The 25,776-nt window shown below is 34.6% G+C and overlaps 1 protein-coding gene across 1 annotated transcript in view; it reads right to left on the reverse strand.

Annotated features, from left to right (window-relative positions):
- Positions 1-25,776, reverse strand: part of LOC102031458 (dystrophin) — a gene marked incomplete at its 3' end in the record, with an annotated part of 438,907 nt that overhangs the window by 140,721 nt on the left and 272,410 nt on the right. The window contains exons 12-16 of the mRNA XM_005424869.2: positions 24,924-25,074; positions 19,859-19,978; positions 14,483-14,584; positions 11,132-11,239; positions 5,574-5,753 (exon numbers count right to left, since the gene is read on the reverse strand). Coding sequence (XP_005424926.1) covers positions 5,574-5,753; positions 11,132-11,239; positions 14,483-14,584; positions 19,859-19,978; positions 24,924-25,074 — 661 coding nt within the window. The remainder of the gene's footprint in view (positions 1-5,573; positions 5,754-11,131; positions 11,240-14,482; positions 14,585-19,858; positions 19,979-24,923; positions 25,075-25,776) is intronic.

Below are 25,776 nucleotides of genomic sequence, written 5' to 3' on the forward strand. Positions count from 1 at the left end.
ATCAAAAAGGATTCTAATGAACTTATAGCTCCCTGTAATCCCTGCTGAATGAAGAAAAGAAATGAATGGAATGCTACAATGGAATCGAATGATAGTAAATAAATAAAATGTTACTATTACTAGATATTGATTTCAGACTGCCTCCCATCTGAAAATTTGCTCTTTGAGAGGTGATAAAGGTATTAAAATGGCACTAAATTACCAATTATTAGTCTTAACATTTATAAAAATTTTCAAATACAATGTAAACCACCATAACATACTTGCATGAAAAGACAGTTAACTTTCTGGCTGGAAATCTTAAATTAGAAAACATATATTAGAACGCAAATTAATTTGCATCAGTTTTATTCCATAATTAAAAACCAATATTTAGGGGGTCACACCAGATACTAATACCCATGGTATGTAACACCATAAACACTTCCTATCTAATGCACTTAGCTTTGCTCTGGTAATATGAAAAAAAACCCCTTTGTATAGCTCAGCTGCATTAAAAAAAGAATGATCAGAAATTTTTTTGCTAATAGTTGTTTGTACACTGCTTATGCATGTACTGCCCATTTGTACTTTTTTCCATATAACATTTTCCAACTCAAATGTGGGCAGCTGCTCTTAAATCCCTTAACTCATGAGAAATAGGCCACATCTTTTTTTGATTCTGTCAGATGATGGCTCATTTGTCAAAACGCTCTACTTACAGCTCGAATGACCACTTTGCAGTTTAAGGGCAGTGAAATGGAAAATAAAAGAAAAAAATTATACCAGGAGAAGTAGAAGTTGTGCGCCTGAAAAGCCCTGCTTCTTTGGATTTGCTAATATGCAATAATAAGAGTGTCCAATTCAACAATAGACATGCCAGTATCTAAAAGTTCATGAAACTATAAACCCATACATAAATTATCTATTATTTCTTGCATCAGAAACTCAGTAAGAGAATTGAGTCAGCTTAGTTATTGAGACATAAGTGATTCTATAAACAATAAAGAGGCAACCAGGTCTAACACCTTCTCCACAATGCTTCCTTGCATTGAAAAAGAAAAACAGAATGACAAGGAGAGGGAAACCCTGTTAGCAGGCAGCCTCTTTCCAGCAGGCAATATCAGTAAAGCCAAGAAACCTGAAAAAATACCCCAACAAATTCTTGCCAACTCTGCTGAATTCTTCCCATTGCCTTCCATGCAAAAGTCTTCCTGTTCTTTGTCCAGGCTGACAGTGGAAGTGATGAGTAGGGAAGGGCTTTACCACTGTAAACTGACAGTATTTCTTACAGAAAGCAGTTAACCCAATGCTGTGCTTCCACCTCTAGAAACAGGCAGCTCTCTAGGTTTTAGAGCAGACTCTGGACTACTGAGAAGACTAAATATTTTAGATTTAGATTAGTTTTTAAAATATATGGATTAATTATGACAATTGAATAAGCTGCTTGTGACTTGCAGGGATTTGGGGAACATATGAATTACAAAATTCATTGGAAGAGAAAAACACCCAGTTGACTTTTTAACCACTAAAATTCTATGTAGTAACATTCTTGTTTTAGTTCTCTCAACAGGATGTATTGATTTTGATACTTTTTTTTCTACAGAAATTACAACAATATTAGTCAGTATTTCCATACATTTTTATTGAAATTCTCTATAGCATTATTTTCCATTTTATTTCAATTAATTAGAGGGTAGTAGGAAAAACAAGTTAAAATTTCTGATGTCTAGGGTTCCATGACATTTGAAGATAGAACCTGATGCCATCCCTCCCTGGGCTCAGTGTACATTAAAACAGAAAGAGTTTCTTGCCTATTATATAATTTTGGGTACAGTCTCTCTGTCTCTCTTTCCTCTTCTCATAAAATTCATATTACACTCTATTTTATCCAAAAATCAATGATAGGATGATGTTTCAGACACCCACGGTCATATCCTGCCATGTTTTCATTTGCTAATCAATACCAGGGCAGAGTTTCCAGTGAAGAAGGTGTAACACAGAATAAACCACAGCTAGGGCACTGTAGGAATCATCTGCAGCATAATACCAATTACAGGAGTAGCAGCTGCAGCTGGAGATGGGGAACTGCCCTTCCAGAGCTGGCAGTGCAATCACTGCTCAGAGCAGTCAAGGCATAATGCTGAGGGGGGTAATGATTTAGATGAGAAAATAATAAAAAAGTATTTTTCATGCTTAATCAACAGGAGGGGAGGTTTAAATGTGCTTCAAAAGGAGAATGGAGATGTGAATTTGAAGTTCATAATTATTCTAATTAAAGATAGGGTAAGACTAAAAGATAGATTGCAACCTTCCATGCATGATGAAGCTGGTTCACATTTAAACTACATGAACTTTAATAGGAAAAGGACGATCATTAACAATATTAGGAATAAGAAAAAAAAAAGTAATTTTTATTAGCTTACCTGGTGAAAAAAAAAAAAGAAAAAAGAAAACAAACAAACAAACAAAAAAAACCCAACAAAGAACCCAAAGAACCCCAAAGAACCAACCCTCCCCAAAAAGCCCAAACAAAACCAAAAACAACAACAACAAAAAACAACAACAATAAAATTCAAACATCTTTTAGTCACCCAAGCGGTGTGCTTCATGTATTATTCAAAGACAGTGCAAATAATAACTCCATATTTTCTTCATCCCTCTCCGTACCTGAATAGCAAATGTGATTTTGAGAAGGGGTAACATACACTAGGGCTTTAACCCACTAGAAAATCATACAGAAAGGACTAAGGTGACTCACAAGGGTGCACATTAAAAACTTTCAAAACACAATGTTTGCCATCAGTTTCACATCAAGCCCATCTTTGAAACATGTTAAAACTCATCTCTTTTCCTAGCCGACAAATTCAAATCTTTTTCATCATCTATAGGCAAACATATGTACAATGTGTGTATAGCACTTCAGTAGTTTTATGGCATTTTATTTCTCATTTATACAGCAGCCTTCCTTTAATGCCAACATTTATTACTGTCTTTGGAAGTGCCCTCTGTCCTGATAAACTCATAATTTTCCTTTACACTCACTTTTGGAGCTGTCATGTGTTCTCTGATGAAATTTATCTCTGTGAGTGGGGAAGTTCAGATGAGGAATGGTGTTTTCTTTAGTTTGGAAAGATTTTCAGTACAATTTAGTGGAGCATAATGAGCTCAGCAAAGCTGAGTTTAGAGTTTCTGGAAGCTCCATGTCTAGCCTAAACAAGCTGTCCTTGTCCTTGATTCCACTGTGTGGTCAGTGAAGGAAAGCTGACATTTTCATGATGAGGACAAACTGCTTTTTAGATTTCTCTCTCTCTCACACACCCTTGCCATCCAGTCATTTGTAGCAGGAGCTTCAGCCATGTGTTCTGATTAGATGCTTGAATTCAAGAGCAATTAGAGTTCAGCCAAATGTGGGAGAACTCACATTCTACTTTCTGCACTTTTCCTTTGGGATTTATAGCTACTTTATATGTCCAGTTGGAGAATCATTTTTGAACTGAGCCTGAGGTTGTCTCTTCCATTTAATTTCTTATTTTCTTAACAAGTTAATCATTTGGTGACACTTTATTAAGAGGGGAAATAACTAAGGACAAAAATGCAATTATGAGCACCCTATGAAAATTATTAATCATAGAATCCTGTAGGTTGGAAAAGACATTTAAGATCATTGAGTTTATTGACCTAGCTCTGCCAATTCCACCACTTAACCATGTAAAGTTAATTTTGAAGGCAATATCTAAGCTTGATGAATAAAACATACATTTTCTGATAGTTTTTAGTGGAAAATGTTCTATTTTTGCTCTCTTCAAAGTCTCCTCCTCCTCAGTTCATGACTAGAGAACATAATGAGATCATGCATTTTTTCACACAGTGTAAACACATAAATGAGCTCTGTAATGAATACATATAAAAAAACTCACTGAAATTATCTGCCCTGACTAGACAGAAACCCATGGTGACAAGTACACCATCAGGATTCCACAGAAAATATGTCTAAACAGTGTGACAGTGCCTTGGGAACAGGTCCTTCAGTCAGGAGGACATCACTTCTATCCCAAGCAGAGCAGCTTCTCCTTGGAGGAAGAGCTTACCCACTGAAACATTCTGCTGTGATAGGACAGCTACACTGTTTTGGGAATCCAAAGCAACTCCCAGCTATGCTGATCTATGTTTACAGCTCAGGGCTGATCACTTCATTTTCTGTAATCTAAGTTCCATTTTCAAAACTAGTAATTGCATTTAGGAGCCATCACCAATCTGAACAGGACTTGAACAATTTGGAGTGACTTACTAACTTCCTCAAATCATGTGACCCTAGACATCCCAAATTTAAAAATGAATCTCTGGAATTTTCCTCTGCTTTGAAACAGGAGGTGTTCTACAGCAAATATACTGCAATTAAATCTTATTTTCAACTCCTAAATTCTGTGTACACAATATGTTTTACTTTCTAACTAAAATTGCGCCCTTCCACCATTTTCTTCCCTTATATTCTCCCAAACTGATTTTTCCAAATTCAGCTGCTTTTTCTATTACAGAGCAAGCTAAAATATTAAGGTATGAGTTGAAAGCAAGGTTACTAAGAGGGATTCAGATCACTACATGAATTATAGCAGCTTTTCTTTAATTATCCAAACAAAATTTGGTAGAAGTATTAGTAGAGAGACACAAAAAAAAGGGCAGCAGGCTCAAGGGAATTGAATCAAACTGACCAGAACTGTGAGACATCTGTATGGACAGGACAGAGGTATCTGCTGTAACATTCTGCTCTGCTGCTGTTTAATTAAACATTTTACCATTTCCATTTTACCATTCACACAGCGACAGCTCAAAAATAACCCAGTATTAGTGAGATAATGGAATGGAAAAAAGGGAGCTGGTTTGGTTTTAAATTCAGTAAGAAAGAGATGCTAACACGATATCAAGGGATAATAACTGGATATGGGTTTGGCTACTACACCCAAGTGCTGAATTTTATTACCTGGTTTAAAAACTCTTTTTTTTTTTTAATATATTGCAGCTACCATAAAGTGGTCAAAATAGTAGCAGGTTTCATTTTTTCATTGGCACCTTGGATACAGGTATAGATTGATTTCTTAATTTTTCCAAGAAATTTTTCTTTCTTGTAGCCTCTCTTTTTAATCTGTAAATCAGCATATCATATACAGAAGTAAAATAGCAGTCAATTAGTAATTTTTCATGTTGAAAAAAAAAATTCACTTAAACTAGCAGACAGCTCTTGCACTAATTTCAGACTACATGCTATTTCAAAGAGACAGCTATAAAAAAGTGTGTTATTATATGTTAAAAATAAATTAACTGGAAAGGTATTTTCAGTATGGTTTGTATCATCCCTGAAAACATAGTTAACAACCCAAGAAAGTAATCAACCCTGTAATTAGACATTAAAAACTAAAGAGATGAATAAAATTCCAGAAAATTGTATTATGCTGTCCTAAAAATAAAATATGTCTTAAGCAATCATGCAGGGGAAATAATTAAAACAAGATGACAAATAGCACCAAAACCACTTCAAGCATTTGACTGTAAAAGGATCTGATCGTCATAAACTGATAAAACTGTTTTTTACAAACCTGTTTGGAATTGCTCTCCACCTTCTGCACAAGGCTTTCCCAGCGCTGAGCAAAATTTTCGAGACGACTTTCCAGCTTTTGAGCCACTGCTTTATTTTTCACAGCTACAAGGAGATCTTGGCTGAGCAACTTCAGCTTACTCATCATTTGCCTTTTCATTTCTAGATCTCCTTTTAGGATCTGTTAAACAAAGTAACAGAAAGAAGAACACACATTCATACAAAAAAAAATAAAAGAAAAAAAACCAACAAAAACCAACCCAAACCAAAACACCCAAAAAAAAAAAAAAAGAAAAACCAACACACTTAGAAGAAAAATGACAAGGAGAACATCAGAAAGAACTGAAAATGCGTTAAGGGCTCCTATAATTCCATAATGTTGTTTCCATAAAAACTGCTGGAAGAGCTTACACAGCAACATAACATGGCAGGTGGAGCAACTCCAAACTTCACAGCAGGCTTCAGGTGATGACATGAATCAAAAGGCTAACAGTTGTGTCACAGGAATAACCTTAAAACTGCGCTCATGTTAACAACTATATCAACATGACAAACAATCTTTCTTAAATGTGTCAATGTACTTTGTTATATATTGCATATTGAAAGAAGAGCTTCCTAGAAAAGTAATATTTGATCCCAAACCAGGATTAAAACATGCAAACAAAAAACTCCAACCAAACTCCAAACAAACAAAAAAAGCAAGAAAAACAACCCCCCAAACAAAGAACACAAACAAACAAAAACCAAAACACACTGTGCCAAGGGACCTTGAAACTCCTGAGATCTATACATGCAAGCCTGCTTATGAAACAGACTATTCACAGGTCCAAGGATCATCCACAGCTCCAGTTCTTGCCTGGGTTTACTTTTTAAAGTCTTAACTGGTTTACTCCACTGATTTTCATTCCTTAAACATTTGTTCTCTACACCCTAATCCTGTGACTATAGCCAAACTTTGAATTCTCTGTGCAGTTGTGGATTGCATTCTAATCCCCAAGGCATGAAAAGCAAAATCAAGCAAGTGGTTAGACAACAAAATTCAGTCTACATATACTTTCCTACAGCTATATAATCCAAAACTGTAATTAAAAATGCAACTCAACAAAAGAAAGATTCATTGTCTTTGTAATCAGCACTGTTTCTAATCAGATTTGATTTGAAACATCATAATTACTAAGGGTAGGTACAGTTAATATAAAAATTTAAATTGATGTATCCCTGAGAAGTAGAAGCTAACTTCATACTGAAGAATCTCTTTTCAGAGTAGTAGGAGACCTAACAGATGGAGGAAAGTAGATGCAAACCAGTTTAGCATGTTAAATTTCAAGCACTGCTATATTTGACCTTTTTTTACGCCTACAGCGTCAGAAAAAGATCATGTGGAAGCCACCATACGCTGAGTGGAATAATAAAAAATGATATCCTGTGAAACATTAGTTAGTTCTGAGGAGCAATGTTTGATTTCCAATCACCCCAGCCCACAACAGCTGTATTACACACCCAGAGCTCAGCATCAATCCAAGACACCTGGAGCACAAGCAGGACGTGAAACAATATAGAAAGAAGGATGCTAAAAAATTCTTTTAAAGATACTTCTCACTGCAAATTAATATGCTTTTGTGACAGCTACAGTCAATCTGGAAAAGTATACTGGGAGATTCTGTTTTCACATTTCTTCATTAAAAACCTCTCAGTGTGCCACGATAACCAAAAATATGCTCTGGGTTTTTTCCAGTACAATAATAGATCTAAAATAATAATAGTAACTGCAAAATATGTATTTTTCCAATTTGGAGGACAAGACATGATAGCTTGCTTTATGAAATTAATTATCAAATACATCATTCATAACTTTTGCCAAGTACATACTATAAACCCTGATATTGGAACATTATAATGTGATTTCCTTATTTTTGGTAATGTGGTTCTATTTTGGGGGTTTAAGTTTTTATTTCTTGCTTTTTTCTTAAAGATCAAAATCTTTGCTTTCTGTAATAGTAGTCTAACCAGCAACACCCACTGCAAAGTTAATTTTCAGCTGCAAATAAATTTATTCCATTCAAAAATAGTGTAATGTCTAACTTATTTTCTATATGTAAAAAAAGCCAAAAATGTTGGGTGAAGCAAGATATAATACTATAAATATATAGAGGTAGATCTTGTATACTTGTACACCTTTGCAAGAGCTCTCAGGATTTGTTGCAAAAAAAAAGCCAACTTCATTTTACAGACTACAAAATGTAGGCCTAGGGCATGAAAAAGGATCTATCAAGCCTGTGCCATACATGGCACCAAAATATCACCCCCGTTCTGCATTCTCAGTGCATCACATCTTCCAGCTCTTCCATGTTCTGTTTCCCCCTGCACCATATGTAAGAATTAAAGTCAATTATAGAGTCAGCGAATAAATGGCAGGTGGAAAATTTAAAAACAAAACAAAACACAAAAAGCCCAGCTGTTTTAAGGAATTATTTTAAGAACTGGAGCAACTACCCACTGAACAGTTTTTCTGACCTTTAAACTTGGAAGATCCCAGAAGAGAGATGATGACAAAGATAAATTTTCACATACAATACTGAATAAATCCTTTGAAATAAACTGCAGTCTGTGGAGAACCCTACACCAGAACAGGCAGGCGTGCTCTGAAGGAAATTGTGACCCTGTGGAGAGCCCACACTGGCGCAGGCTCCAGTCTGTGGACATTAATGTGATATAAAGTCAAGTTTTTTTCCCACTGTGAACTGTATCTCAACAGATTCTAAAGGAACTGTTTCACATCAGTCCCTTTAGAATGCTTAGGGCCTTGTAGGAAGGTTGTAGAATTTAAAATCAACAGTCACTATGCTAAATGGTTTAATAAATCATCTTCAGAAATCTCCTTCCAGTTAAAGAGACTGGCTAAAGAACACAACCATAATCTGGCAAAATTCTGCACATAAATGAAGCAGAAACATAGGCTGGAAGCTTTTATGCCATATTACAATATCAAACCTAAAATTCTTAAGGTCTAACAGGAACAACTAAAGCTGTAATTTTTTGCTGGAATGACTGGACAGCTGTGGGATCAAATATTGTTAAGAATATAAATGTCTTTATTCTAAGTGAAAAATTACATTTTTATTCTCTCACAGACTTGCTTCTACAATTCAGACCTAATTATAAGAGTGATCTTTGGTGACAGCTTCTCCTCTACTACATTCAAACACATGTCAAAATAAAATACACCAAAATACAGGCACAATGTGTCAGGGTCAGGAGAGTATGACCCCATTTTTCCCTTTTCTAAAAGCCAGTCCAAGAGGAGAATATATTCCCTTCAAAAAAAACATCATATGGCTGACATATTAATAAAAATTCCTGAAGTTTCAGACAAGATTAAAACAGTAAATTGTCAGACACAAAACTTCTAGCAATTTGGCATTGTGTGAGTGTCAAAACACATACTGATTGGAATTTGGTAATGACTGCTACTAGATCTAAAACGTCAGAGGGGAATTCCAAAAGTAAAAGCTACTGTTCTGCTCCAAATCGCTAAAGAGGCAGTTTTCTTCTAGCATACCCCCAATATTTAAATACCTAAACAATTGCATTATGAATCATGTTTCTGAAAAGATCAAAGTTATTCATGTGTAAAAAAGAGTAAGGTGCAATTAATAATCTCCAGCTGCTCTTTTAAGGATGATATGATTCTTTTTGAGGTTCAGGGCTATGGATAAATAATTTTATTTACTATTTTTTGTTGTTCACTCAGTCTTCTGAAAGACCACAATTATTTCATGACAATAATACTTAACCATTTAAACTGGCAGTATAATTTTAAAATAATTTTAACGTCTTAAGAGTTCATTGGTGAAACTTATGAAAATACTACAAAAGTGTTTCCTTTTTAACACCATATTTTCAAGCAACTCTGAAAGGTATCCAAACTGGCCCTATCCTTAACACTTGCAAACCCTTAACAGTCTGCAACTTCACAATTTGTGACAAACATTTCAACCCTCTGTACCTATGTCCTGTAGCAACCTTCTGAAATCCAAAAGTATACATTTTTTGAACAAATTTGAGTTTCTTGTAATACATTTTTCTTAATTAAGGTACTCCAAAGCATCCTGAGTTTTCTCTAATCTATTATGTGTTAAAAGCCTGGCTTGAAGTCAGCTTCAAGACTGCTCACACATTAGATTGCTAGAATTTCCAAGAAGTATATAAACTGAGGCAATACATGTTTTCCTTCCTTTACAAAGAAGTTTACTTAATCCTAGGCAATCTTTAATGAAAATCCAAGTCTGTACTTCTAAATGCATATTTTTATATCCCTAAAGTGTTGCAGAAAGAAAAAAAAGGGAGAGAAAAAACACAAGCATATGTAGCAGCGTAATAATTAGTGTCTCAAGATTATGCTAAAAAACAATCTTTTGGTTCTTAAATTAACTACTGCGTTATTCTATGAATCAAAGGAAGATCTACCAGTAAGTCTGGACCAGCTACAATGGAATTAATCAATTGTCTGTGAGTTCATTTTTTTTAAGCTTTATACATTTGTTTATGTGAGGACAAAATGAAGTAAATTTTACAGGCATCACAGTTACTCAAACCTCATAGACATCGTGGTATTTTTATCAACCCAGAGTCAGAATGCTTCTACTTTTAATACAGAATTATTAAAAGGAAATAAATACTAAATTAATTTTTAAAAATATAAGGCTGAGCCTTAGATAAATATAGCCAAACTATGTATATCTAGTTAAAATATTTAATGAACAATATGCAATTAATTGGTATTTCATATTTATTACTTAATAATTAATGATAGCTAATTAATAATAAAATCTTTTCATGTCTGAAAAGATCAGCAGGTTTTTTTTTCCTGATAAAGCAATAATTCACCTATTTTAACCAAAGCATGGACATGAGTGCTTCCTTTGTCCTAAACAGCACATAGAATATTATTTTCTTCACAGAGGTCCTACTGCTGTAAAGCCATTGGCAAGTCTAGGCTGCCATAAGTTTTTCACCTCTACAGGCACAGCCAGACCTACATTCCCTCCATAAAGACCACACACGGTGGAGAATTTGCTGAAGAGTTGGAGGATGTGGTGAAAAGGGTACATATTGTGCATGTAACTCCATTTCTGATGCTGAGTTGAAAACTAACCTAATTGTAAAGTTGTCAAGTAACCTAACTTTACGTATGACAGGGTTTGCTGAAGGATAACTTATTCATATGCAAATTCCTCTGCACATATGTATATACTCTTACACAATATATACACCAACAGTATCAACAAAGAAACTTTCACTGTTAAAGTATACATATTTTTAAGACACCAAAATGCTATTTTATTTCATGAACTTTTGTCCAAAGATACAACCCAGAAAAACATCTCTATCTATTGGTTCCTTTATCAGCAAGGCTATGCATCAACCTATTCCATCACAGGAGGCAAAGCCCACTCCAAAGTATGAAACCACATGGTCTGAGAGTGGGGTAAAGCCATGTGCATGCAGACTCAGATTAAGGAAGCTGAACATAAAAACAGAAAAATGAAAAACACTTACAGCCAATTTGCTTAGATTGGTCAGCATTTCATTCTGATCTCCAAAACCAGTTGTATGAATTTTGCTCACAGCATCCTCCTTCTCAGTAAGCCATGCGTCAAAAAGGCACTGAAATAAAATTGGAAAGAAAAAGCTTCAGTCAGGCCTTTCATATATATATATATATATATATATACAAAAATAAAATATATTATTATATTTCCTATAATGTGTTGAAGAACATTCCAATTTATAACTTCTTAAAAAAAAAAAGCTATTCACCTGCTCTTCTGCAAAATGCTGCCATTTACGAAGAATATCTTGCAGAAGGACCCATCGTTCTTCTGTCCATCTGCAGATGGCTGCCCACCGTTTTCCAAAGTGCTGGAGACAAAGAAACACAAAATTGTGTTTAGCATTTGTTTACTTTTTTATTCCTTAACAAGGAAGCTATTTTCCCTATTGCATTGCAAAATTTTTATGGAAATATTTTCTTTATTCACTTTTTTCTCAGGCATTTACCCTTAAAATATGTTGCATATCACACTGAAATGGATTTTAGCCCCATTTGAAATAAAATCAGAATGGAGAGAATAGGGAAAGCAATAGATCTAAACACTGAATATTTTAATACTAATCTACAGATAGTTTTCTAGCAAGTCTCTAGTACTACACTTTGAAAAACTCTATTCAAAACTTTAAGATGCCCAAAGCAGAACTACTTGAAATGTAAACACGATGGGCAAAGATGTGGCCAAAGCAAAAACAAAAAATTGGCTTTTAAGTTGCATCATCAGTACAAGTGGTCAAAGCTCTTACCTTTTTAAATACTGCAATGTAAAAAAACCCATGCTTATAAACTTCCACATGAGCACAAATCTCACTGAGGTTTCCCGCGTATTTGTACCATTTACTACTATGCATGTATTTAAATTACACAAAACACCAACCATCTTGTTCTCTTCTCCCTTACTTTAGCTGATGATAGAAAACTTGTATTGCAATGATTTATAGTGACTTAATTACCCCTGGACATCAAATGCAAATTATTCAGCTGCTCCCAAATTAAAAAAAATCTCTTATAAACACCTGAAAGATACTCTGTATTACTGTATTCTTAATTTTTCATCCACTTAAAAGCATATCCTGACAAAAAGATAATAGTTTCTTCCCTTTTTCCTATTTAGTTATTTACTTCATTACTCTTATGGAATCCTAATAACTTGAGATATGATATAATGCTATATCTTTTGTATTTACATATTCCTCATAGAGATCATAATTTAATGTTAACAAAAATACAACAACCTTTTTTTTCCTCAATAATTTGACAAGATCTTTTATTTTAATAAAGTAAGCAAAATGACCAAGTAACTGCACTGATAAAAGTGCTGATTCTGTAACCAACCTTAAATCTAGTTATTTCTCATGAGAGGCCATAACAACCATACACTGTTTGGTTGAGTTAAGACATGAAATTTCAAGTTCAAAATATCATGTTAGGACTGTTATTTATAAAGCAGTTATAATACCAAATCACATGGTGCTCAACTTTCACTCTCTATTCACATCAAACAGTAGCCTGTGTGATGCCCACAAACTCAAACTGCTCCAAGTGTTCCTGAGAAAACAAATTTTCAGAGAAATTGATTGAATCCACACTAACAAGTAAAATGCCCTCCTGTAAAAAAAAAAAAAAAAGCCTTTTCTTACAGTCCTAACACAAATTTTCAGGGAAATCTGCATTCAGAAGATTTTTTATTTTTTCTTCTCAGAGAACACTGAAAGAATATTTTATATGACTATCAAAACAGAAGGGGAAATATTTTAGTCTGCTAAAAGGTCAAAGTAAGGAAGCACAAGAACAGAAGAAAATGAGTAAAACATAACTCTTGGGAACTCTGGATTAAAATCATGTACTGCAAGCCTGCAACTAACAGAATTTGATAAATGTTTTTCTAATCAGGTAGCATTATCTACTTTTTGAAATAATGAGAAAAGGTGGAAAAATGTTTTTGCCTATATCCAAAATTAATTCTTTACAAGTGAATGTTTAACCCATTCATAGAATTTCTACCAAAACCCACTAAGTTTTGTGTGCAGTTCTCAAGTGCTCATCATTTCATCACACAGAGTGGGAGAAACAAAGAGGAGGAACTGGAAGCACGGGCCATGTCCCACAGCTGTGATGTTAATGAGATTTGATGGAATGAGTTGGAAACTCACGCTTGGAAATCTGTGATGGAGAACTCCAGGCTGCTCAGGATGGAAACTATTCTACAGGGAATTAGCAGAAATTTCTAGATCAATATGGGAGATTTCAACTTCCCAGGCATCAAGCAGGAATACTGGTGTGAGGAGCAGGTCTTGGAAATGCCTTTAGTCTGTAGGATGTAACTTCCTGTCATAAGTCCTCGTGAGTCAACAGAAATAGTCTATTCATTCTTTAACATTCCTCACTTATTTTGATGTACTTTTACAAGAACAGCCCATATTTCATCTTCAATCAGTGGACAGTACCCTGAATAATATGAACATATAATCCTGGAAAATACACTCAGCTCCTTTTCCCCAGCAGGGGAATAAGCCATCAAGTAGTATTTGATACACTTTATACAGATTTCTTTCTAGCACAGACCCTGACCCTTGAAGCCTGGGGAAGCCACTAATTTGAGCTAGCCCATAAGAGTCCTTAAGAGACCTGTAATCTGCTGGGCATAATTATGGAAAAAAAATCTCCCTGCATTCATGGTTTCTGTATATTATCCAGCCATTTCTCTGAGCTGAAGATAATTTCCCCCATTTTTCCTGTAGAAAAGAGTCAGAGTACAGCAACAGCTTTGCTACTAAAGTGGTTTGATTTTGCAGCACTAAATATAGATTTGAGCCTTATCCCACAGCTGCCTTGGTAAATCTAAGGATTGAGTTTAATTGGGGTCTTGCAGTTTTAAGTCTAAATAGAGGGTTCTCAGTAGCAGCATAAACAGAGCCTCTCAATATGTCCCACATTGATATGTGAAGTAAGCAAAGCAATGCAAAAGTAGTTTTAATATTCACACTCACCCAGTCTAGCTGTAGCCTCTCAAAGTACCTTAGAGGGACAGCTGTTTCTAAGAAAAGCCCTGAAATTGTGTTAATTTTAGTTTTCCAAGCAAGGGTAAATTTTCAATTAATATTTTTTTTCAGTAGACACTCAGTAAGCCATGCGTCAAAAAGGCACTGAAATAAAATTGGAAAGAAAAAGCTTCAGTCAGGCCTTTCATATATATATATATATATATATATACAAAAATAAAATATATTATTATATTTCCTATAATGTGTTGAAGAACATTCCAATTTATAACTTCTTAAAAAAAAAAAGCTATTCACCTGCTCTTCTGCAAAATGCTGCCATTTACGAAGAATATCTTGCAGAAGGACCCATCGTTCTTCTGTCCATCTGCAGATGGCTGCCCACCGTTTTCCAAAGTGCTGGAGACAAAGAAACACAAAATTGTGTTTAGCATTTGTTTACTTTTTTATTCCTTAACAAGGAAGCTATTTTCCCTATTGCATTGCAAAATTTTTATGGAAATATTTTCTTTATTCACTTTTTTCTCAGGCATTTACCCTTAAAATATGTTGCATATCACACTGAAATGGATTTTAGCCCCATTTGAAATAAAATCAGAATGGAGAGAATAGGGAAAGCAATAGATCTAAACACTGAATATTTTAATACTAATCTACAGATAGTTTTCTAGCAAGTCTCTAGTACTACACTTTGAAAAACTCTATTCAAAACTTTAAGATGCCCAAAGCAGAACTACTTGAAATGTAAACACGATGGGCAAAGATGTGGCCAAAGCAAAAACAAAAAATTGGCTTTTAAGTTGCATCATCAGTACAAGTGGTCAAAGCTCTTACCTTTTTAAATACTGCAATGTAAAAAAACCCATGCTTATAAACTTCCACATGAGCACAAATCTCACTGAGGTTTCCCGCGTATTTGTACCATTTACTACTATGCATGTATTTAAATTACACAAAACACCAACCATCTTGTTCTCTTCTCCCTTACTTTAGCTGATGATAGAAAACTTGTATTGCAATGATTTATAGTGACTTAATTACCCCTGGACATCAAATGCAAATTATTCAGCTGCTCCCAAATTAAAAAAAATCTCTTATAAACACCTGAAAGATACTCTGTATTACTGTATTCTTAATTTTTCATCCACTTAAAAGCATATCCTGACAAAAAGATAATAGTTTCTTCCCTTTTTCCTATTTAGTTATTTACTTCATTACTCTTATGGAATCCTAATAACTTGAGATATGATATAATGCTATATCTTTTGTATTTACATATTCCTCATAGAGATCATAATTTAATGTTAACAAAAATACAACAACCTTTTTTTTCCTCAATAATTTGACAAGATCTTTTATTTTAATAAAGTAAGCAAAATGACCAAGTAACTGCACTGATAAAAGTGCTGATTCTGTAACCAACCTTAAATCTAGTTATTTCTCATGAGAGGCCATAACAACCATACACTGTTTGGTTAAGACATGAAATTTCAAGTTCAAAATATCATGTTAGGACTGTAATTTATAAAGCAGTTATTATACCAAATCACATGGTGCTCAACTTTCACTCTCTATTCACATCAAACAGTAGCCTGTGTGATGCCCACAAACTCAAACTGCTCCAAGTGTTCCTGAGAAAACAAATTTTCAGAGAAATTGATTGAATCCACACTAACAAGTAAAATGCCCTCCTGTAAAAAAAAAAAAAAAAGCCTTTTCTTACAGTCCTAACACAAATTTTCAGGGAAATCTGCATTCAGAAGATTTTTTATTTTTTCTTCTCAGAGAACACTGAAAGAATATTTTATATGACTATCAAAACAGAAGGGGAAATATTTTAGTCTGCTAAAAGGTCAAAGTAAGGAAGCACAAGAACAGAAGAAAATGAGTAAAACATAACTCTTGGGAACTCTGGATTAAAATCATGTACTGCAAGCCTGCAACTAACAGAATTTGATAAATGTTTTTCTAATCAGGTAGCATTATCTACTTTTTGAAATAATGAGAAAAGGTGGAAAAATGTTTTTGCCTATATCCAAAATTAATTCTTTACAAGTGAATGTTTAACCCATTCATAGAATTTCTACCAAAAACCACTAAGTTTTGTGTGCAGTTCTCAAGTGCTCATCATTTCATCACACAGAGTGGGAGAAACAAAGAGGAGGAACTGGAAGCACGGGCCATGTCCCACAGCTGTGATGTTAATGAGATTTGATGGAATGAGTTGGAAACTCACGCTTGGAAATCTGTGATGGAGAACTCCAGGCTGCTCAGGATGGAAACTATTCTACAGGGAATTAGCAGAAATTTCTAGATCAATATGGGAGATTTCAACTTCCCAGGCATCAAGCAGGAATACTGGTGTGAGGAGCAGGTCTTGGAAATGCCTTTAGTCTGTAGGATGTAACTTCCTGTCATAAGTCCTCGTGAGTCAACAGAAATAGTCTATTCATTCTTTAACATTCCTCACTTATTTTGATGTACTTTTACAAGAACAGCCCATATTTCATCTTCAATCAGTGGACAGTACCCTGAATAATATGAACATATAATCCTGGAAAATACACTCAGCTCCTTTTCCCCAGCAGGGGAATAAGCCATCAAGTAGTATTTGATACACTTTATACAGATTTCTTTCTAGCACAGACCCTGACCCTTGAAGCCTGGGGAAGCCACTAATTTGAGCTAGCCCATAAGAGTCCTTAAGAGACCTGTAATCTGCTGGGCATAATTATCGAAAAAAAATCTCCCTGCATTCATGGTTTCTGTATATTATCCAGCCATTTCTCTGAGCTGAAGATAATTTCCCCCATTTTTCCTGTAGAAAAGAGTCAGAGTACAGCAACAGCTTTGCTACTAAAGTGGTTTGATTTTGCAGCACTAAATATAGATTTGAGCCTTATCCCACAGCTGCCTTGGTAAATCTAAGGATTGAGTTTAATTGGGGTCTTGCAGTTTTAAGTCTAAATAGAGGGTTCTCAGTAGCAGCATAAACAGAGCCTCTCAATATGTCCCACATTGATATGTGAAGTAAGCAAAGCAATGCAAAAGTAGTTTTAATATTCACACTCACCCAGTCTAGCTGTAGCCTCTCAAAGTACCTTAGAGGGACAGCTGTTTCTAAGAAAAGCCCTGAAATTGTGTTAATTTTAGTTTTCCAAGCAAGGGTAAATTTTCAATTAATATTTTTTTTCAGTAGACACTTTTGGCTTCTATGCCATTAATTGCCTCTTAAATAGATATGTTTTTGAATAGGCAATAAAACTTAAGAACTTTACTGTTGAAAAGTAAGAACTGTTGAAAGAAATGAACTTTACTGTTCATTTAAAATCAGCATAGATTCTTGTCAACTTCCTGAGACACCTCAAAAAGTTCCTTTTAGGCTTTAAAGAATTGTATCATACAAGCATTTAAAAAAAACCCCAACATTATATGCGTAGATATTTATATGTATGAAAATATTTCAGGAATCACCACCTCAAAAAGAAATGCAAAACTGAATTGTATCTGCTAGGAAAATGCATCTTTGACTATTACATGGAAATAAATCCTCATTTTATTCCTAATCTGATCCTGACCAGCACCTCAGTGAGCCAGTCTTATTAAGCTCTTTTGTCTGATAGTTCATGCTCTTGTTTTGTTCTACTTTTAGAAGTCAGACTGACAGATACATAATCAAGCTTGGAACTTTACCCCATTGTGCTCTTTGTGAAATGCTCTAATGGTTGTGCCTGTCAACACATTTTATCTCCTGTGTTTATATTCAGACTGCAAGTGATATGGAAAAAAATATTCCAAACAGTTCCTGTACACAAAAAAGAGGTGCAACATTTCACTAGGAGAGCAGGTGGACTGTGGTACCTCCCTTCCCCTGGGCATTCAAGTATAAAAGTTTCCACACCTCCCTATCACTCTAAACCCTGTAGTTTTATATCTGTACTTGGGTTTTATTAACATCTGTAATATTTCTACATATTCTTTGACTTACAGAGCAATCGAATTATGTTTTCTCTCAGATTCTTCTGTAAGAAATTATGAATAAAGGACATAGTAAAAGAGCAAAGGTTCTGTTCCCCAGCTCCCCATGTTCTGCTCAGAGAGCCTGTGCTGCAGGACAAGGGGACTCAGGAACTGTCTTTCTAGCATCTTTCAAGGAATGTACTTTTTCCAAGACAGTAATAATTGGTGTTTTCTGCACTAGTACAGTTACAAATTGTGTATTTCCACTGTGTTTAATTTACATTAATTATTCATGATATTTCGTTTAGGTATTGCAGTATTGCCTGAGTGCTATTTCACTCTTTATTCCAATATGGATCAGCCACAGATACTGTGTGTTGCACAGGATACTAATGGTACCTTTCCAATGATTTTAATAACATGGGATGAAGCTGTGTCACCTAATGTTCCCTTATTCTTCCTTCTGAAGATGCAAAATTAGATTTTCTAACAGTTCACCAACCTTTAGTTTGTTTTTCACATTATTAAAAACTCTAATTTCTACATCTTCTTACTCATGAAGTGCCATAAATATCAAATAGTGTTAATTATTTTCTCTCTTCTTCCATTCAAGACATTTTACAAGTTTAGTTTTGCTTCAGGAGCCATGTTCTTGCTAGGGATCTGCTTTATTACACTGAACAGTTCCAAGGAGCTGGCTGGCAAGATATTCTGGAAGGTTAAGATTATTTTGGGCAGGTGCACCACAGTTCTGACACTTAAGATGAAGTCAAAAGGAATTAATAATTATGGAACAGTGGAGGTTGTATTGTTATCTTGGCTGGTTGTGCCCCTTTGGTGACTAAACAGCTGCAGTAGAGAAAACTCAGAATTACGTTTGACGTGGCAGGGCTCAGCATCTTAGTAAAACCTACTCTAAATCCTAATTACTGATTTACTGGTATTGGTACCCAAATTAGCTACGTTCAAGACAGCACACAGGTATCTGTGTGTGCTACAGCTATGCCTGCTGGAATGTAGATAACTTCTCTAGAGGAACCTTGGGTGTTAATGATTTAGAACCCACAAACTCTAATTTTCTTAGGTAATAAAGCAAAATTAAAGAAAAACAGTTGCTCCTTTCTGAAAGAGAAAAATAGAAAGAATCTTGGCTGTAATATTGCAATTCCTCTTGAGCTCTGTCCCTGGAGAGCTGACCACAACTCAAGAGAACCCTCCTTCAAAGTATCTCAACATTAATTATCAAGTTTCATTTATCCAATTTCATTCAGAAGTTACAGTAAGAGCATTGGAATATAAATAATACAGCAACAGCAATTTTTTAAAAATGCAGGTGAAATAGTGAACTTTTACTATGAGCAAGTTAATATTTGAAAAACTTTTATAATATCTTGGCTGCTAGCCCTATCACAAATGTATCTCCAATGTGTCTTTTAAAGATACTCAAGTGACTGTATTTAGAAAATACAATTAAGTTATACTTCCCTCCTTTTCCTAAGAAACATAGCCATGAGAAAATAATGGGAAAGAAATTATGACTTTCCTCTCAAAACTGCTTTAGAAAAATACAGAATAATCTTAATATTTCTTGATAACCATTATTTGACTACAAATTATGATCCTGTAGATCATGAACACATTTACTATCTGGTTTTGTTTTTTAAAATTTTCTATTTCAATTTTTTGAGACCATCACTGCCATACAGTCATTACCTGAAGCTGCTCTTCCAGTGCAGCAGTAGCTCTGTCACCACTGTTTTCATCTACCACCACTACCATATGAGTTAGGGAATTCACTTTTACTTGTTCCTGCTCCAGATCTTCTTGAAATGCCTATAATAAAAGGATATATGTTAGAAAATGTGTTCCAAAATAAAAAAAAAAAACCACCCAAAAAAAGTGTACCATTGACTGATTAGCTTGCATAAATGACTATGAGAACTCCAGAGCTTAAAGTTACTTGCAAGTCCTAACTCATATACAATATTCCAGAATGAAAATTGTGCTTGAGAAATAATTTGTTGAGTTTATGTAGCTGATTTACAGATAGTGACATAATAGGTATACATACCAATAGGCAGCAGATTTTAAATAGCCACTGAATTAAATTTTGTCTTTCATAATAATGCATGAAAAATTTTTTTTCAATATTGTCATAATATAAAAAATCACATAGGTTTCATTAAACAAGCACATGCTAACTTCAGTTTGGTACCCTACAACATTACTCACATAGGAGAAAACTGCTCAGGAGGTGACCCACCATTAGGAAACTCATGCAGCACCCTACTTACACTCACTGCAGAAACCAGGAAACTAAACAAGAAACAAAAGGATTTCATGATTTCTGCACACCTGATGAAAAAAATTCCTTGTCCTCTTGTTTCTTTTCCCCTCACTTGCCATAAAAGATGGAACTCCTCCTTTGCTATACTTAACAAAATCAAGACCAGCCCAGCTCTGGCACCAGGGAACTGAGCTGCCAGACCTATTTTGTCCTTCCCTTGCTCTGGCGCAGCAAGAGGACACAGAACAAAAATGGAAGGAGCTAAAGTGGTGTTGGTAATGAAAATTAAAACCACAGAGAAGACCTCATACCACTCCCCTAAAAAGAAACCCAGAACCCCAAGGTATCCAGGACTCCATCTTGCCTGACACACTTTTTAGGTGTCACTAACTTGCTTCAAACAACAAAATAATTAGGGAAACCAAAGTCCTGGATTATGCTCTCAGTACTCCAGCCAAGTGTGTTCTAGGGACTAATGCATATATAGTGGGATAGTTACAGCCTGAAAAATAACATGTCACAAGAGAAAGCTTGATTGTGTTACCTACTATGCTGAATTTCACAATGTTGTGGTTTTCTGCTGCTTTTTCAAGTGGAGTAACTCACTCATGTATGAAGTCCTTGCAGAACATAAGTTCGTGCATTCTAAAACTCTTTCTCATAAGAAATATTACTTTCATTTAGAATTAAAAAAAATTAAAAACCAAAACATAATGTGGTTGTAAGCAATAGGAAATGAATTCACAGAATACTTTGTTTTTAGGGCATAAATATCTTACCACCCATTTCAGAGTTAACTTCTTTCATGGACATATTGAGACAATATAAGAATCCTCCTTTTTCTGACTTTCATGCCTGTGAGTACCATTTGCTTCAGAGAGCTAGACTATAAAGCAATTCTCAAGGACTGTGAAGTATACTAAACTGTTAGAGTCATCCCTGGAATTTAGACTTCTCAACATTTTATGATGCAGCTCTTGAGAGGGAAGAGGAGGCAGAGCAGTCATGGATTAGTGTGTATAATGCAGCTCACTTCCCCCACATTTAACCCCCTCCTGGAGCCAAACAAATTCATTGCTCCCTAAGCCATGGACAAGGTGACTTTGATTTCCTTATTAGCTGGAATCTGACAGATGGCATCCCAGAACAAAACCAGAGTTAGCAGGAGCGGATGGCACTTCGTAGGTGAGAGTCTCACACACATTGTGAAAGACTTGAGAAGTCAAGGAACAGATGAACCAGAAAGTTGACTCATTATCTAATCCTCAGGCAGATTCAATTTACTCTGAAGTAAAAGACTGTTCCTTGTAACCCAAGTGTCTATTTTTACCATGAAATTCATTGGTGAGAATTGTTTGTTTACAGGATCTTGTTGGAACAGGAATTTATGATGGACAGTTTCAAGGTAAGAGCACACTCTGTTCAAATAATTTAAATGGTAATTTCTAACAAGTTGCCCTGAGCTTATTAGGGAAATAGCAAAATTTCAGGGACTTAAAATGTAAGATGGATGTAGATGTTGATGAATAAAGATAGCAATAGGAGAAACTCATAAAACTCTACAATTCCTTTAACTCCTATCTATCAGATAACAATTTACACAACTCAAACATAATCTAGTTCAAAAAGAATAAAAATGACCACCAAAGTCATCTGAGTACTCAAAGACAAATCCATCCTGATATTTGGACACTGAAGAACTGTCCCCTTTTACCTTTGAAATTAACTTGAAGTACTAAAAATCCCGGCACTAAAGACTTAGATGTTTTTAGGAACTTAATGAAACTATAAAAAATCTACCAACTATATAGTATATTAATAATACATAATAATTATATATATGGTACAATAATAATAAACAATAACTGGAATAATAAAACCAGTGCAATTAAAAGCAAAATTTTAAAATTTATTCTAACATTTCCAATACCATATTCTGCTTGGACAGCTCAATAGTCCTTAGATTTTTACTGAAAAGTAGCTGCTTCCTTTACAAAATTATAAGGAATGGATAATTGTAAGAGGAGAAAAATACTTAAAATGCTACTGCAAAAAAAAATTACTGAAATTTTTAACTAATCTTCCAAAATATATTGACTATGCCAGATTTCTTGCCAGAACTCTGTACATTCCTAATGAAATAAAATTTTCTTCTTCACCACTTCAGTCCACTCAGAAAATTTTCAGTACTATCAAGATAACAACCTCATATATTTTAGACCTAAGCAGCATGCTGGGAAGAATGTTATGTTTTTTCTATGCTCTGATTGCTGGCTGCCATACCCAATACATATTAGTGGAGCTTTTTTTTTTGGTTTCTTTTTGATTTTTTTAATATGTCCCAGCAGAGAAACTGAAGTGTCAGTCACAAAAACTCGAGACCAATATTTTGCAACATCATTTTAAAATACATAGAATAAAGAAATCTGATGTATGGAAATCATAACTCAAAGGGGGATACATAACATGAAATAAATGAGTGAAAAGTACCTATTAATGAACAGGTAAAGAGAGGAAGGCAAAATTATAAGGGTAAAGAGGAGACAGAAGCACAATGATACCAACAGAAACCTAACATGTTTGCTGGTCTGTTTCATCTGAAATGATGATTGCTTTTTATATCTTCAAATTTTTGCTTCCTCTTATGAATTGACAAAACATTGTTTTCTGATACAACCAGACTTATGTGAGCCTTAGAGAAAATATGAATGGTTTGGGGTTTTGTTTTTTTATTTGCTTGTTTAATGATGAAGCAATAAATGTCCTATTAAAAGTCCATTGTTTTAATTCTTGCTACAGGAGGTAGCTTTGCTGTATGCAAAATACAATAAAATTATATGACACTTTCTCTCAATAACTGAAAGAATGGAAAACCCTCTTCTTTGACTTCTGAATAACACAAGGGATAGATGAATACAAATGTAATTAAAATTAAATCCAAACCATTTTATTTCCAGCATTTCTAGCTAAATTCCCTTTTGCACATGAAACAGATTTGAGAAGTAATACACATAAATAAATAACGTTCACTACTCAACACACCACAGTGAAGAACAAGCATGTGGAAAAGAGATTTCTGCATATCTTCCCTCAGAATCTTCAAATACAAGCTAATTACCTATTTTTCTCAGTATCAGAAAGAAGCAGCATAAAGAGATTGCATAAATAAAGGTATTGCATTTTATGTTAGTATTCAAGCATAAAATGCATAGAAATAGGAGTAAAGTTATTCAAGTCTTAGTACTGATGTATTCAAAATCTTTCATGTTCCTTTCTCCAATTCCCATTTCATAATTACCTTCTGTCTCTCTTGAAAAGAAAATGTAATGTCAGACACTGTCCTTAGCTAGCAAACTCACATACTGAAATGCATTATCTCCTCACAGGGCAAGCATAGACAGCACCAACAGCAGCAGGAGCTGCAGAATTTGTATTCTTCTTCAGTAGCACTCCTTAATCAGAATGCAAAGAAATCATCTTTAACACACAAGTGCATCATGATGTCTTTTGCAGCTTTTGACCTATTTTTAAAAGAACTGTAAAAGCTGATTTCAGTTTGAATTGTTTTTCAGGATGATCTGCCCTCTAAAACCTCGATTAGCACTGACACAGGCCAAGAAGCATCAGGTGTTAAAATCTCTCAAGATACCATGGCAAGGAACTGCTTTGAGCTATTGATGTAGAGACATTAAAAGGTCATCATGTTAAATCTCCACCACCTCAGAAATCACCTCTGTTTTCTATATTTTTCTGTGTTTCTTTATCATCATCATGTGCTGTAGACACATACATACATTTACTTTTAAATCTAAATTAACATGAAGCAAGGCATTCTAATCCAGTAAATTTATTCAAACTACTACACAAACTACCCTCTCTCTCTTTTTAGTTCTTATTTCTTCCAATTAAAAATTACCCTTACATAATGTGGGATAAATTGGCCAAATTCCATCTTATGAAATTCCATCTATTCCTGAGTTTGGTTGGTTGCTTTTTTTTTTATTGTTTCGATACATTAACAAAAATTATTTTCTACTGCTAGAATGTAGTGCATTTTACAGTGCATGATATATATTCAGTGCAAATATATATTCAGGATCTCTGGAGTCCTAACAATATTATGTGGTCTGACAACTGCATCATTGCTGCTACAACATGTAAGAGAAAAAAACAAAATGCAAAAAGAAGAATATACAAGCATTAAAAAACGTGATATATTTTCATTCTAATGTAATGAAAAGATGTTACAGCTGCCTTGCATATTCTAGTATATTGCTTATACATAAAAAGAAAACAATATTTTTTTATATCAGAATAAAACTCACAGTTGTTATAAAGTAAGTCTACAAAATCTTGTTAACTGCATAGAACAATAAATATTAAACCAAGATTTCATATTACTTTGCTATGCTCTAACGGCAGGAGTAGAGATTTTAAAATGTCAAACACCCAATTTGGTTTTTATGCCTTTGGAAGCCCATCACAGCATACCTTATGCTCTTCTATTTGGCGCTTTAGGTCCTCTAGATCTGGACCTAAGGGCTCCAAATCAGTTTTCTTCGTCCTTTCCTCTGTTTTTGTCAGCCATTCAGCTAGCTGGGCTAGCTGCTGATTCTGCAGATCCATTAGGATTTTATGTAAACTGTAAAACAAAGAAAAGATTTGAATTTATAAGTGAAGAAAACAAGAAGAAACATCTGCCCCATATACTAACAGATTTTCACAAGGTTACATTTGAAGGCAGAATAGAAATATTTGCTTTTGAATACATGCTTTGAAAGGGGAACAGGCCCAGCCTGACAGAGTTCCAGAAGCATTTGGGGAATTCTCTCAGGCACTGGGGGTGACTGTTGGGGTGTCTGTGCAGGGCCAGGAGTTGGACTTGATGACCCCGAAGGGTCCCTTCCAACCCAGCACATTCCATAGAGAAGGTAACTGAAACTTTTTGGAAAGAGTTTTGATTTAGACAAATTGTTCTGAAGCTTTTTCTTTAGGAACTGATTACATCATATAATATTCTATCTGTTAAAGCTCTGTATTACAGTTGCATTTCTATTAGAGTTGGAGTTCAAAATTTCTACACTCTATTTTTTTAAAGCTTGTTTTATTCACTGCAAGTATTTTGAAAACTGCTCAAACAGCTGACCTTACCAGGCTTTTTCTAATTTAGGATATTAAATAGAAAAAAAATATTGTATTTTCAGTTCTTCAATGGAAAATGCTCTGAAAAATTAACCAGGAAATACTTCAGTTTTACCTAATCAAATTGTATAGATAGATCCAAAATGATCTGGCCAAAAATCCATGACAGATTTCCACTTAGACTTGCCTCTTTAGAAATTCT

The sequence above is a fragment of the Geospiza fortis genome, unplaced genomic scaffold (assembly GCF_000277835.1).
Source record: "Geospiza fortis unplaced genomic scaffold, GeoFor_1.0 scaffold20, whole genome shotgun sequence".
NCBI lineage: Eukaryota > Metazoa > Chordata > Aves > Passeriformes > Thraupidae > Geospiza > Geospiza fortis.